This window comes from Heloderma suspectum, chromosome 1 (genome assembly GCF_057233095.1).
Source record: "Heloderma suspectum isolate Gila_16-S chromosome 1, 16-S_ref, whole genome shotgun sequence".
NCBI lineage: Eukaryota > Metazoa > Chordata > Lepidosauria > Squamata > Helodermatidae > Heloderma > Heloderma suspectum.
Window position 1 is genome coordinate 383,099,100 of NC_139458.1, and position 15,389 is coordinate 383,114,488.

At 43.1% G+C, this 15,389-nt stretch overlaps 1 protein-coding gene across 1 annotated transcript in view; it reads right to left on the reverse strand.

Annotated features, from left to right (window-relative positions):
* Window positions 1-6,204: 6,204 nt before the first annotated feature.
* BTBD9 (BTB domain containing 9) overlaps window positions 6,205-15,389 on the reverse strand; it is a 268,373-nt gene continuing 259,188 nt past the window's right edge. The window contains exon 11 of the mRNA XM_084828517.1: window positions 6,205-8,162. Within this exon, the coding sequence (XP_084684643.1) occupies window positions 7,995-8,162 (168 nt within the window). The 3' untranslated portion in view covers window positions 6,205-7,994. The remainder of the gene's footprint in view (window positions 8,163-15,389) is intronic.

Here is a 15,389-nt window from a genome sequence, read left to right on the forward strand (position 1 = left end):
CGGTCGAAAGACCGGCTGCCGCTCCCGCCCCGCTCGAACACCGGACGAACCGCCAGCCGGACCCGCCGCCGGGAGGGACATTCAGGGAAGGTAAGTCCCGTCCCGGGGGGGGGCGGGGGGGGCGGAGGATTTCTCCCCGAAACTTGTTCGGAGGGCCAAACACGTTGGCGCTCGGCTCCCCGAAGTTTCGGGGAGAAATTCTCCGCCATCCCTAATTCCACGCCCACCACGCTCACAGCTCTTGATGGCCCCATGTCATCTTCTGGCTACTGATCGCATAGCTTCCTCAGCACTCAATGTTTTCTCAGCAACAAGCAAAGGGCTCGATGTGCGCATGCTTGTCTGATCTCGGAAGCTGAGCAGGGTCGTCCCCGTTCAGTAGTTGGATGGGCTACCGCCTGGGAATCAGGCTTCCTGCATTGAGCAGGGGGTCGTTCTATCCCTTCAAATGAGACTAAGTTTTACCCCCTCCTATCCCCCACTTCGGATTTTTTTTTTAATTAAGGCGTTATCTTCGAAGAATCGTGGCTTCTCCACGATTTTTTTTCCTAATTCAGGCATGATCTTCGAATTATGAAGGAAATTTTCCTGAATTAGGAAAAAAAAATGGGATCAGGAGAATCACAGGAGGATTTTGGGATCCTGTAGAACAAGGGGAAAGACAATACAGGCTGGCACTGTTGGGTCTGAGTACTTCTAACCCTCTGGGCAGAACGAACTCACAGTGTGAAGGAACAACTTCTGAGGGCAGAAGATGGCTCCGTAGGTTTGAGGCCAATCTAAACAGAAATGCTTTGTGAAGCAATTTGGGCAAAATCCGCATTTTCACAGAATCGAATTAGCTCTTTCCATGGTACACGCAGTGCTGTATTCCTCCGCTTTTGTGGTGTATACAGGAACTGAAGCCGCATTAGTTGGGGTGGGGTGGGTGAGTCCTGCTGCAAGTAGAAATGAATGTCAGCAACTGCATAGGTGCGGGGCAGCCAATGAGCGGAGGCTTGCTCCCCCTCCCTCACGTTTTCAACAAAGTGCAGCAGAGGGAACTTCTGGTTGGAACGAATGCCGATCTGGCAGCTTCCCACAGGCTCTCTGTGGGAGCTTTCTCAAACAGCTTTTTAAAAGCTTGAAAAACCTTTTCATCTCCCCTCCTGGAATTAAAAGGGGGGCAAGGCAGCATATAAATTCTGGATAACATCTTGGAGAAAAGTACCCCCCACGAGATGGGGGGGGGGCTGGATTCCAGGATTATCTCCCCAGAGCTTTACTAATGCAAAAAGCTGTTCTGAAACTCCTATCTCATAGGAGAAAACAGGGCTGATGTGTTCCATAATAATATATGCTTTAAGAAATATCAACAACTCCTGAGGGATGATTTAAGAAATATTAACAATATTTGAGAACACCTGAGGACCTGCAAAATCTGTCTGAGAGAAACATGACTACACTGAGAAGGGGCTGGCAACACTGCCAACTCCCCCTATACCTCCTGTGTCAAAAGTTTCGAAAACAGAATATATAGGGGAATTATTTACTCTGATAAAGACATTATCTTTGCAGTGTATGGAGCAAGCCAAATGGTTGGATTTAATCCAAAATTCCATCACCGCCTTGCAAGGAGCTGTGGATCTAATTAATGCATCATGGCAAAAAATGGAGACGAAAATTAACGAGCTAGAAGACTGAGTGGCAGGGAATGAAACTACGACACAAGTTTGTGGAGGCCTTCACATAAAGATCCAATGTATATATTATTGGGATTAAAAAACTGTCTAATGATGTAAAATTGCCTACCTTTGTGGATAAACTTTTGCATGAGATACTCCCTATCCCATCTGATTATTTACTTGATATTGAGCAGGCATTTTGTGTGCCAAATGCTAAAGGGACTGACTATATGATCATAGTCCAATTTGCAAAAGTCCCCACAAGGAATTATATCCTGTGTTTGGCAAGAGAAGGTAGAAGCCTTTCCTGGAAACAAGATAGAGTTATGTTATTTCCGGACTACATCAAAGAGGTGGCGAATAAAAGAAGGCAATTTACTAAAGCGAAAAATATGGCAAAACAAATGAACTTACAATATTACTTAAAATATCCTGCTACACTGTGTATTGTGTCTGAAGGTCAGATGAAGTTTCTAAATCGTGAAATGGCAGAGGCATGGCTGAACGTAAAAATACGTGAGATTTCTGTTACAACCCCATGAACTGGAATCTTTAAACAAGCTTTGTTAACTGTTTGTGTTTAGTCTACAGGATCGAGGTTAGGTCAGAAGATAAATGATTATACATACATTCGTTTATTCTCTTTCATTTTTCTTATTTTCCTGCTTTTCTTTTTGTTCTTGCTTTTCTTTTTCTTTTTATTTCAAAATAGATATGATACGCTGTATTTAAATTTATTGCTTGAGGGTGTATTGTGCATATGTACTTGTATAACTAGTATAAAATATAGTACTGATTGTTGAAGGTTTAAGTTTTATTATTATATAACACTATATTTCTTTCTAATTATTATTATTATTATTATTATTATTATTAATAATAATAATAATAATATAGGCAACTGGGAATGAACTGTAGACCTGTTTCTTTGATATAAGATTGGTGAGATGATATTGAAATTTAAGGTTGTTTATTAAACTGTAAGATTGTTAAGGTTATAGATATAGTTTTTAAAATAGAATGGCATCGAAGGCCAGGGGTATTGGGGTTTAAACTTAATCCTTTAAAGGGGAGGGAAGGGGAAAGAATTGTCTTTTCTTTTTCTCTACTTCCTTTCCTCCTTTCTTTTCCCCTGTTCCTTTTCTTTTTGTTATTGTGGTGTCCTCATTAGAATATTGCATTGCTGGGAAATTGTAGTATCGATCAGGTTGTTGGTATTTTTGGTATTGTTTATTTCATTTATAAAGATAAAATAAAAATGTTTTTTTAAAAAAACACAAAACAAAGTGCAGCAGAGGACTTGCTTACGAGTAGATGTTCATGACAAATCCCCCCCCCCACACACACACATTTATGAGGCGGGCAGACAAGCAGGCAGCAGCTGCTGCTGCCCGGAGGCTGAGCAGAATGAGCGGGAGTGCAAGAGGTGCCAAGAGCAGAGAGCCAGGGGCCAGCGAGGAGGGAAACCCACCAGCTAGTTGTCTTTGATGTCTATTAACTGCCCAATCAACAGACTTCCCTCCCTCCCACAAACACAGGCTCAATGTAGTGCTTCTGAGTACATGTTAATGAAAAACATCCACCCTGGCATCCACCCTTTCTTAGCTGCACAGCTTCGAATCAACAGGCGTCCACCATTTCTTAGCTGTGCTCCTTCATAGCTGCACAGTTTTAAAACAGCAGGGCTGGCTCCCCCTCCCTCTTAAGCTCAATGACTCTTTAAAGGGAGAGGCAATGACTGAGCCAGGCTGTGCTCCTTTGCAGCTGCATAGTTTTAAAACAGCAGGGCTGCCCCCCACTCCCAAGCTCAATGACAATTTAAAGTGAGAGGCAGCGACTGAGCCCATGATCACAACAGCACAGTTTCAAAACATCAGGGCTGCTCCTGTACTCAGCAAAGTGGAACTGAAGGCAATGAGTTATTTCTGGGTAGAAATGTTTACCCCTCTGCTCTCCCCCGACCCTGCCCCACACCTCTTTCCCTTCCGCCAATCAGCACCGCTTCCATCAGCCCATGCCAAAGCCAGCTGAGGTCACATGGACTCCCGAACAGCTCTGAAGCCGCTGTGACAGGAAAATCCAACACAAAATTAGTTTGAAAAATACACACAATGGATTTAGGGCAAGAAACACCGGGCTAGCTACGGAGAGCAGTGTGCATCATCTGACACTATTGACTTGGGGGTGTAGAACCGGAGTAAAAGCCCCATGAAGATGGGGCCTAGATCTCTTTCTGTAACCTTTGCTCCTGATAACTTAATCTGTTGTTTGTCTGTGGGCTTGTTCACACAACAGCCTACGATGGGGTAACTTACAGTGAGGCTGCAGTGCATGTGGGGCACATGCAGCTGCCATTTGGAATATGCAACCCCAGCTCAGGGGTTATTGTGTTGTGCGAATCTGACAAGCATGGGTTATGCAGGGGTTAAACATGGTCTGTTTAGGGTTATGCAAGGATTGTTTAACCCATGCTCGCCAGGTCTGACAACCCCCAAGAGAGAATTCCATATTAAACTTGGCACCCACAGAGTGATTCAGAGGCCATGCCAGAAGCATTGTGGGTGATTGGAGACTTGAGATGGAGCAGGCCATGTTTAAATTGGTCACCCACAGTACCAGAGCTGCATATGTCAAGGCAGGTAGGGAACTCCACAAGTTATGATCCCTGAAGAAATTAAGCCAGGATTGGCCAATTCTCAGTGACCAACTGATGGAATATTGTGTAGCCTGGAAGCATCATGGACTGTCAGTACACACCCTCAGAAGTAAGCTGGCAGGTTTGGCATTCTTAGCCAAGATCAAGGGTTTGCTGATATCACTTCAGATGTTAGAATTCAGAGAATGGTTGACGGTTGGTCCTGGGCTCAGCCTCCACCCCTAGATTCTCAGAAGCCTAAATCCTGTGATATATTATTCAGCCTGAAAGGGCTCTGGAAGGATAGCTGCAACAATGCTTCTGAGGATCTGCTTTTTCATGCAGCAGCCCTAACAGTACTGGGGTGTGGGGGCATTTAGGGTAGGGGAGTCAGTAGTGCAATCCAAGTTGGATTCATCACAGAGGGCCCTTGAAATGGAGGATCTTCAATTGTTGGCAAAAGCAGCTAGACTGCATTTACACAAGTCCAAAACAGACCAGAAAGGGAGAGGCTCAAACATGCTACATTTCCTCTTGTACTGAGCTTTGCCCAGCCACCATTTTATGGAAGTACGTGGATGCCAGGGGCCCATTTTGCCATCAAGATGGCTGGCCCTTAACCAAGTTCCAGTTTTGGTCAGTAATTAAACAGGTTTTAGACAGGTTGAGTTTGGGAGCCAAGAGGTTTGGCATGCATTCCTTCAGGATTGGGCCCACCTCAGCAACTTCCTTGGGATTCCCTAGGCAGGATATTTGGTGTTGCTTTCCAAGGCCTTTCACCACTACATTAGACCCTTGAACAATAATACATGAGTTGGAATCTGTTCTGAATTGTTTTCTCTTTTTCAGCTTGCTGAAGGGGAGGGGAGACAGTGAGGGTTCTCATCTGCAGACACAGCTTTGTGTTTTGGGCCGGCTGCAGAGCCTCAAAATATAGCTGGGGACTTCAGCTTGGTTTCAGCCAGCTTGCCAGTATTCAGTGGTTAGGTAGATGTGGCGTGGTTTGGTAATGCCTCCTGCCCAGCCTATTCCAGCCAGGTTTGGTGTGTCTCCAACCGCAGATGTTAGTGATCCACCTGGAGGGGAGTGCAAGCGTGGGGGGGACCTTGTTATGTTGGAGGGCAAGGCCCTCATTCTGCAAACATGTGTGGATCTTGCAGTTATCCGGCAACATTGTCTGGGGACATTAATACTGCAGTCCATTATAATTCACTAAAGAGTTTTGTGGGAGGTGGTGGATCCCAGGACTTTGAATAGAACAAGGAAAAAAGTTAATGGAGTTGCATACTGCACTCAAGGGTCTAGAGGGAGGAATAATAGCACATCCTTATATTCCGCACACTCAGGATGAACTATATACAGCCAGTGGGATTCATCTTTCCAACGCAGGAAGTATTTTTCTAGTAGATCTGCAAGGTGGTCTGCATCAAGTTATCCTGAGTGGCGGGGCGCGGAACTAAGCACTGGGCTTATCCCTCTCCTGTGGCAGGAAAGTCTCCATTGGGGGCTGACTTGACTCACTCATTCTTGAGCTGTGCAGCCCTGGGCAGGGGTGACATGAGAATGCCTCCATTCTCACCGAAGAAGGGAAGGCACCAGGGAAGGGGAGAAATCACACCCACCCTCAAAAAAAGGGGAGTAAGGGGAGACATGATAGAGGTGTACAAGTTTGCATAGTGTGGAGAAAGTGGACAGGGAAACCTCTCTCTCTCTCTCTCTCAATCTTTCTCATAATACTAGAACCTGGGGTCATCCCATGAAGCTGATTAGTGGGAGATTCAGGACAGATAAAAGGAAGTACTTCTTCACACAGCACATAAACTATGGAATTCGCTACCACAGGACATAGTGATGGCCACCAATTCGGATGGCTTTAACAGGAGATTGGACAAATACATGGAGGATAAAGCTATTGATGGCTACTAGTCCTGATAGCTATACGCTATCTCCAGTATCAGAGGCGGTATGCCTGTGTACACCAGTAGCTGGGCAACTTGGGTGAGAGGGTGCTGTTGCCTCCTGTCCTGCTTATAGGTTTCCTGTGGGCAGCTGGTTGGCCACTGTGTGAACAGAATGCTAGAGTAGATGGACCTTTGGTCTGATCCAGCATGGCTCTTCTTATGTTCAATACCCATGAGGGTGGCCACCTGAAGAAGTAGTTAGTCCCCTTGCAGATTTTGTTGTTTAAAAAAATGTGGCCCAAGTTCAATCCAATACCTGTGTCTCGCCTCTTTCTTGCCATCTGTGTCCGCAATGCAAACACTTAAGTTTAAGCAGTCTGACAACAATATTTTTATAGGACACCATAGTCAAAACAATTTGCACCAAACTGTTTTACACCAATTAAAAAAAAACACAAGTTGACACTGATATTCTTCAAGATCACATACCAGGACAAATGCATCTCTTTTTCCTAGTTAGATGGGTGAATGATATCGATATTCGTGTGTAAACCCATAGCCCCCTTTACACTGGCAAATGCAGTAGGATGTAAAACAAGTGAATGTGGGGAATGCTGCTTGTGAACACAATCGGAATAATTAATCCAATAATCTGATTAAGTTACAAAGGAGAGCTAATGCTAGGATGTAAATTACTTAAAACACAAACCAAATCTAACTATAAAAATCAATTCTGTATTTATGGAGATGATGTGAAAAGCTTCTCAGAAGTGTTTTCTTTAAATCTCTAATGGAATAGTATGATCTATTTTTTAAAAACAAATACTTTAAAATGTAATTGCCAGCATTGCACTCCCATCTCTTATCAATACCAAATTTAGCTGAAATGTTGGTCAGCTAGATTTCTGTTTTTCAACACAAAAGGAGATGTTTGGAAATCTATACTGATTAATTGTTAGAAAAATTAAAGGTTTAATACTTGTTAACAGGGCAATTATTTGTTTGTCTGCTTAGGAACCTGCCAATCAATTTTACACAGAAGTAAAAAGTGATAATTTTAAAAATGGTGTCAAATAGTCAGAATTCCAGCACAGCATCCGTGGATTGAATTGTTTTATGCATGACCTCCTTAAGGGGTTTTCTTTGTTAAATAGAGTAATGGAATGAGAGTATCACATGCCTGCCTCTATCAAGTAGATCTATCTGATATAGCATGATAAACAAGGTTTTCAACAAAAAATGAAGGAAAAAGGCAAGCAAAGGAATATATAAATATATACACATGGAGTTTGAAAATGGCTTACAATTAATAAAGGAATATGTATTAAGAATAAATTAAATAAAAATATTGGTTTTCATAGAATATTTTCATAAACATTCATGGAGAAGACCCATTTCCTAGCAGGTGCCTTCTGCAGGCACATGTAATTATGTCTTTTCTGTACTGTTCACATGACATCTTCATATTACAATTTGGCTTGGCTTTTTTATTTCTTTCAGCTCAACCTGATCTGGTTTGTTTAAAGAGGTAAGTGTAAATAGGAGACTTGATGAAAACCAAAAGCCTATTTTCTCCCCTGATTTTATCCTGACTTTAACAACATGGATAATGTGAAGCAGCCCCACTGTGTCTTGGGGCAGCCTTTTCCATCTGAACATCTCCAGCTGCCAGCTATGGTCCCCTCTGTCCATTTAGAGAATGAAGAGGTGCCCGCACAAGAAGATGGTGAGCAATTTTATCACGGCACCGGGGTTGCAAATGATCTTCTCCATTCTCTTGTATGGTTGGCGAGCTTATGAGTGTGAAGTAGGTCCTGGGAGGGAGTGCACGGAGCTGGTGCTTGAGGCTCGAGGTGTGCGGGATGCCAGCTGCTGTCCACCTGTGCCAACGTCTTCCTCGCCAGGCTCTTCTTTGTGAGCAGCTGCTTGGGCTGGACACTCAAAATGCACACAATGAAACACCTGAAACAACAAGAGAAAGCGAAGCAATGAAATGGGAGTGCAAGTGTAGTCAGAACTACATGACCCTTTAAATGGAGCATAGTGGAAGTGCTTGTGGTAAAGGCCCATCAACGTAAGGCTGCAAAACCTATACACGCTTCCTGGGAGGAAGTACCAATGAATTTGGTACATATACATCCAATTTCATACCATCTGTGATGGTTACTGCTTTGTTTCCAGATTCAGTTCCAAGTACTGGTTCTGAACTTTAAAACCCTAAATGGCCAGGAGCACAAGGGACAGGGCCTTTTTGTGGTCGTGTCAAGACATTATAAGAAGCCCACCAGGCCCCACCCCAGCTTGCTTTTCAATGAGCAGCTGCAATATATTTTTCCAGATGCTTCTCATTACAATAGCTTTCCAACTGCTGTTTTTATATTGATCCTAATTTTCATTTGTTAATTAGTTAACAATTCTTAGTTAATTCATGAATTCTATAAGGTTTGACATACTGTTTTGTTTGTTACATTGTTTGCTGCCTTGATTTTTTTAAAAATAGAGAAATGGGATAGCCATGCTGAAAATAAATTACCACTCTAATTCATTAATAAGTCCCATATTACATTCTGAGTAAACATGCATAACATTGGGCTGCAAAAAGTCTAATTCTGTGTTTCTTAGCTGTGTGTTTATAACATGTTAAAATAAACACCAAATCTGAGAAAGATAACGCCTGGCGTGCTATGGTCCATGGGGTCACGAAGAGTCGGACACGACTGAATGACTGAACAACAACAACTGTGAGAATAAGAACCTGCAAAACTTTTTATTTCTCAGAGATTAAAGCTATAACCAGATTCAAAATAACACTGTCACTCCTTGAAATCAAGCAGATTTATGAAGCAGAAAATGATAATTTACAGTGCAAACCCATGGGCGAGGAGACCAAACAACAGAGCGTGCTGATTTCAGAGGCTCCCATCCATCCAAAGCCCTGCTGGCCTCTTGCCGCCAGGGTAGAAGGAACAGCAGAGGTATTTTTCTCCTCTCCTCTGCGTCCTCCTGAAAAGGAATTTCTGTTAGATGGGCCTCAGATGCTGGGGGCAAGGTTGTGGGATGAGAGGTGACTGGATCCAACGGATCCACAATCTTTCTCCCCTGCATCCCAGCACACCCATGCCACACCCATTCCATTCCTGCACTTTATGAGGTTGTAGTTTCAACCCTGTGAAAGGGAGCCACCATGGAAGTTTCTGCAGTGGGAGGGGCTTGAAGCTAGGAGGGGCTTGAAGCGGGTGATCAACAGATGCATCTCCTTCTCCAAGGTCGGAGCACGGCATCCTAGGGAGCCTGGGACCGTAAGATTGCTCCCTTAGTGATTTCTAATGTCTCTCATAAGATATTCCCTTTGCTTTCTTAATTCACCAGATATGCTCTCTCATGCACAAATTGTGCAAGAAATAATGAAACAGTGTCCAAATAGCTAAAATACCCCCTATTTAAAAATAAAAAAATTAAAGATTCAAAATATTTTGCAGTAAGTTTGAGCAACTAAAGCCACATGAGGGAGTGGGAGTGGTGAGAGGAGCTAATTTATGGGTCCTAATTATACATCTACCTCGTGCCTGTGGCACATGGTATAATGATAATGAATGTGCCATCTGGGGGATAACCAAGCACTTTCTAAGGTACAAAACAGAGTGCTCTCATTGCTCAGAGAATATGCTATCATCCAAAAATAGCACAACTTTGAGAGAAGACACATGGATTGGATGACACAAATACAACACAAATGTGCTTTTAATAGGGAACTTCCCCACCCCCACCTCACTGTAAACAAAGGTCTTTAACCATCTTACCTTGCTTCAGAACCATGTAAAGCTCTGGTATACTACTCATTTTACCCAAGTGTTTCACAAATCTCTTGTCCATGGCGACCACTCGCTCAACACTGCCTCTACGGGCCAGATTACACCAGCAGTATAGCCCTACTGTAGGGATTATTTACATGCCATGTAAATAGGTTTCAAACTGCCCCGTAATATTGCCCAGTGATCCCAATCAGATCCTAAAATATAGGCATATTTGTGTGTATATATTGCCCTCTGAGTGTTGTATCATTATTAGTTATTTGTAAGGGCAAATCTCCCTTAGATTTAGGCCTGCAGAGTGATTTAATATGTATTATTAACATTTATATAGTCCCTTATTTGCTAAAAAGCCATCAAGGCGGTGCACAGCAATTTAAAACAATGAAACCTTAAAACAATAAAAATAAGAGCATTAACTACAGTAAACATTAAAATATTAGAGCATCTACATAATTTAAAAGATCAGATTAAAGAGATCTGTCTTCATAGCCTTTCTAAAAGCTGAAAGAGGGCTAATTGTAGTATTTGAGGGAATGCATTCTACAGTTTGGACCGACACAGGAGAAATCCCTTTCACACATGCCCAATAAACAGGCCTCTGTGGGTAATGTTAATAACCTAGGGGACAAGACAGAACTCTATGGGACACTATAGGCCAGCCTTCCCCAACCTTCACCTCCCATCAGCCCCAGCCAGCATGGTCAATGGTCAGGAATACTAGGACTTGTAGTCCAAAATGTCTGGAGACCACCAGTTTGGGGAAGACTGGTATATAGGCCAATGGCTATAGAGTCCAACAGTAAACCCGCCAGCACTACCTCTGAACCCAACAGAAAGGACCGAAAACTGCAAAATAGCACCCATAAGGCCCAGCCCTGCCTGGTGGTTCAGTTGGATACCATGGTCAATGGTACTGAAAACTGCCAAGAGGTCCAGAACTAATAGGGTCACCCTCCCCTTATCCAGTTCCTGTCATAGGTCATCCACCTAACAGACCAAAGCTGTCTCAGTCCCATATCCTGGCCAAAAGACTGACTGAAACCCAGATAATTAATTTCATCTAGATGCATCTGGACTTGCAACACCACCACCTTCTTGACTGCCTTAGCCAAGAATGGTACATTTGAGACTGGCCTATAGTTAAAAAGAACTCTTGGATTAAGGGAAATTTTCCTTTACTAAAGGACTTATTACTGCCTCTTTTAAGCAAGAGGGAACAACTCCCTCACACAAAGAAGCATTAATCACTTCCTTTAGCCATGGTATCAGTCCCACACTGGCCAATTTAATCAGCCAAGAAGGTCAAGGGTCGAGTACACATATTGTGGCCCTCACCACTTCCAATACCCTGTCCACATCCTCAAAATCAACAAGCTGCAAAGAATCTAACACAACTGGACAAGTGATTGCCAAGGTTCCACTAATCTGACTTGCCCTAATATTGGAGTCCGAGTCCAAATCAAGACAAATCCAAGGGACTTATCTGCAAAGAACAAAGCAAATTGTTCACAGTCAGCCACCAACTGCACTGGCTCCCTGAGGGAGGCCTTACACATGGAAAAGCATCACCGGTCTATTCTGTGAAGATGTGACGGTGGCAGAAAATTAATTAAAATTACTGCCTTCATTGCGACAGTATAGACCTTTAAATGGTTTTTCACCAATGTTCAGTTGCATTTGCCCTAAGCTTTTCTCCAATGGTGCTCTAGAACATGTTCTGGAAAAGATAAACTGTAGTACAAAAAAACAACACAACCCATTATTCCCATTTGTCACATAATACAAAGCTTGTACATATAGAACAGGACTGCACAGTTTGTGACCCTCCAAGATAAAATTCAGCCCACTGGGGTTCCTTAAAACTCAGATGTTTTTCTGGTTGGAGCTGCAAAAACAGGAGAGTTGCCAAGCCACGATACAGGACTGGCGGGATGCATTCAGTGTTGTGGATCAAATGTTGCACAGCCCTCATCTAGAGGAAATCAGAAAGTATCCAGAACTGGCAGCTTCTATCCTACTTAATCTTTCAACTGAGGATTTTCATATTGCTTAGAAACACCAGCCTCCTTCAGGTGTTCTAAAACAGTGTGACGTAAACATGCAAGGAAGGAGACTAGGGGTGAGCAGAGCCTCCTTCTCTACACACAGAGGGCAACTCTGCGGAGCTGAGGACCTCCTCTATCGGTGGAGGCTCTCCCAGGAGTTTTAAGTCATGGGAGGAGCCTCCACAGAGACTGGGGCCTCTCCCATTCAGAAAGTCACCCTCCACATGCAGAGGGACATGGAGGAGGGTGGGGCTGTGCACTCGTCCTCGCCCCCTCCTCACACGTTTACTTTACAGAGTTTTAGAACGCCTGAAGAGGGTGAACATAAACATGCTCATCTGAGAGAAGACGCAATTCATTTTATGTCAACACAGTGTGAAGTCATTCCAAGTGCAAAGGACTTGCTATAAACCTGTAAGACTTTATAAGTTATTAATAAGGGTACACTTTAAAAGGAACCAGAAGCTCAGAACATGCCTTTAACATTCCAGAATGGGAAGAAATAATTATGTATACCTTATGCAAAAATTCTGCAATGGCTTATGGCTTAACTATGGTGTAGTATAAAATTCTTGATAGAACCTATCAAGCACCAATCGAGCTGCGGTCACTGAAATTAGCAAACAAAGATTGCTGGAGGATGTATTGACATGAAAGCACATCAGGGCTGTGCTCAAATCACTTTGGCAATAATAATTAAAAAGCACAGGCTTTCGACAATAACAACTACAAAGTGCAGGCCACCACAAGCTCTGGATCAGAGCTCATTCTTTTCAACACCAAAAAAGTTTCACAGAGAGAGGCAGCAGAAAAACGGTATCTCCTTTGGAATTAGCTGCTTGAAGCAATTGTTTCATATTGCTTCATGGGAAGTCCCACCCTTAAGAAAGTAAAAGCATGGGTCCACAAACATGCTCATTTGCTCGCCCCTGGCAAGCACTTTCTTTTTTTAACTTTGGCATCCAGACATTACTGTGGAAAATGCAGGGAACATGTGACTTGTGCCGAGCTGCATGCAGAAAGGTTTATTCAGCAGAGATTCCCTTGTTCTTCTTTCAAGGCAAGGAAAATACCGGGGGGGGGGGGGGGATCCTTCTGCCTTGCATTGGGCTGCCCACAGCTCACCTTCTAATTAGCCAGTTTTTTTCTGAGCTCCCTGAGGGCTCATGGAAGAAGCCATATATTTCCTCTGAGAGTTTGTAATGTTGGGACATTTGGGGAAACTATTTCCTTGCCCTCTTCACCACTGTGGAGGGCTTACAGCACAGGCAGAGACTGCAGATTTAAGGCATGAACCTGCATGTGGAACTTCCATTGCCTCTGGGAAATGATGTCCCTGGTGTTTCCCAGCTGAATTCATTGAGCAGAAGACTTTGAAAACTTGTGTTTTTCAGGCTTTCCCAGGCCTTAAGGATATATGGTCTTCACTGCTGCCCTCTTCTGCATGTTTTGGGAAAAGGTAATCTGACAGCAAGGAGCGTATCCCGGGAACAAGCTCTTAATGGCTTGATGTTTTCTGCTTTTTTAGACTGCAAGACATGGAGGGTAGGGTCCTGTCTTCTCATTCTTTGTAAAGCACCATGTATGTTGATGGTTCTATGTTAATGTTATTATTTATTATAAACAACAGCAACAACTCTCCCCCTCATCCCTACGGCTGGGTTTGCATGATTGCGGGGGTAAAAGAAGCCATCATGACTTCCACCCCTGCCTCCATGTGTGTGCCCATTGTTGACGTAATTACCCATGCTGCAGCACGGATTGGCATGTCATCCAAACCCAGCACGTGGCAGGAGTGGCTTCATACCCACCCCACAACATTGTAGCGCGGCTAATTTTGAAAACAGCATGCATGGGGACAGGGGGAGAAGCCACGACGGCTTCTTTTATCCCCATGATCGTATGGGCCCAGTCTATGTGTTGATGCTAAATAGCATGATCAGGGAGATCCTGCATTTAAAAGAGGTGTTACTTTCTAAATGCGATGAACAGGGAGGGGTAGCAAGGAAATGCACACTGTGATCTCACATCACAAGCAGGTGAGGAGGCAGAAGTACTATCCAAACAGGCCGCCAAACTTGTAACCTTTTAAAAATGCTATTTTTGCTTATTGTTCAAAGGACTGTATTTTATAATATCTAAAACTGAAGCAAATGTAAATCACATGTAAAAAATATAAATAATTCAGATGATACTACTTTGCAATGTTCTTCTGTAAAATAATATTTTAAAATGCTCCTTTGTGTTGAACTGATACCTATTGCCAATTAACTTCACTGAATGACACTGGCAATGAATAAGTAACATCTTAGCTGTTTTTTAAACAATCTATTTGCCTTGACCACTCCCACACTCTTTATTTTTGCCTCTCTTCTTCAGATCTTTGAAATCTTTTCTCAACCCCTCTTTAATATTCACTGGAAACTCTTGCTAGCTTGGTTGGCTTTTTCCAGGCCTGTCGTGTCTCTGGAGGTGGGAAGCCTGAAAACAAGTTACTGACGCAGCACTGATTTTTACAAGAGCATTAGAATATTCTCTCCTTGCTCTCTCTCCTTTACTTCAGCCTAGAATCCTATTAGCCTTTTAGAGTGTCACTGAACACTGAGCAGACATCTTCATTGAGTTGTCTGCTACAGCCATTGTATCTTCTAGTCACTGTGTTCTTTAACATTTTAAAATATATTGTGCCAAGCAAGCATGCTCTCCAGATATGCAAATTGATGCGTAAGTTTGATAGCTGAACGTGCTCCTTAACAGTCTGTGGTGGCTGTGGGCTACCCCAAGACACAGGAATGTGTGTCATGCTATACCTACCTGACTTGGGGCCGAAAGAAGCAGTTTTAGGCAGAAAGAGACTTGAGTTTTTACTGGCAAGAAGCAGGCCTGGCAAGCTGCCTGAGTATGCTGCTTTTGCTGCTCTGTCTCAGTGCCTCCTTGTACCCTCACCCTCCAATAACATTATAAAAAGATCACAAGGAAAAAGAAGCTGTGAAAGGCTGCTCTTTGGAACTTAATACCTACTGGGGAAGCGGTGAATGTGAAACATTATAGTTTATTGAACACAGCTATTTTCATACTGGTAAAGAAACACAAACATAGGAGAAAAGCAAAAGAGGAAGGAAAAAAAGAGGGAGCTTTATTTTTCCCCTCCTAGCGCCAAAGTCCTTAGAGACTCTTTTCTTGTTTAGTTTTTGAAGGATGCTCAGCTGTTCCTTTACCATTTTCTTGCAGAGATCTATCTATATTTACATGATAGCTTTTCCTTCAATTGTCAGGGTGATTTCCACATTTGCACATGTGTGGCTGTGCTGCTTTGATTAAAGACACTTCTC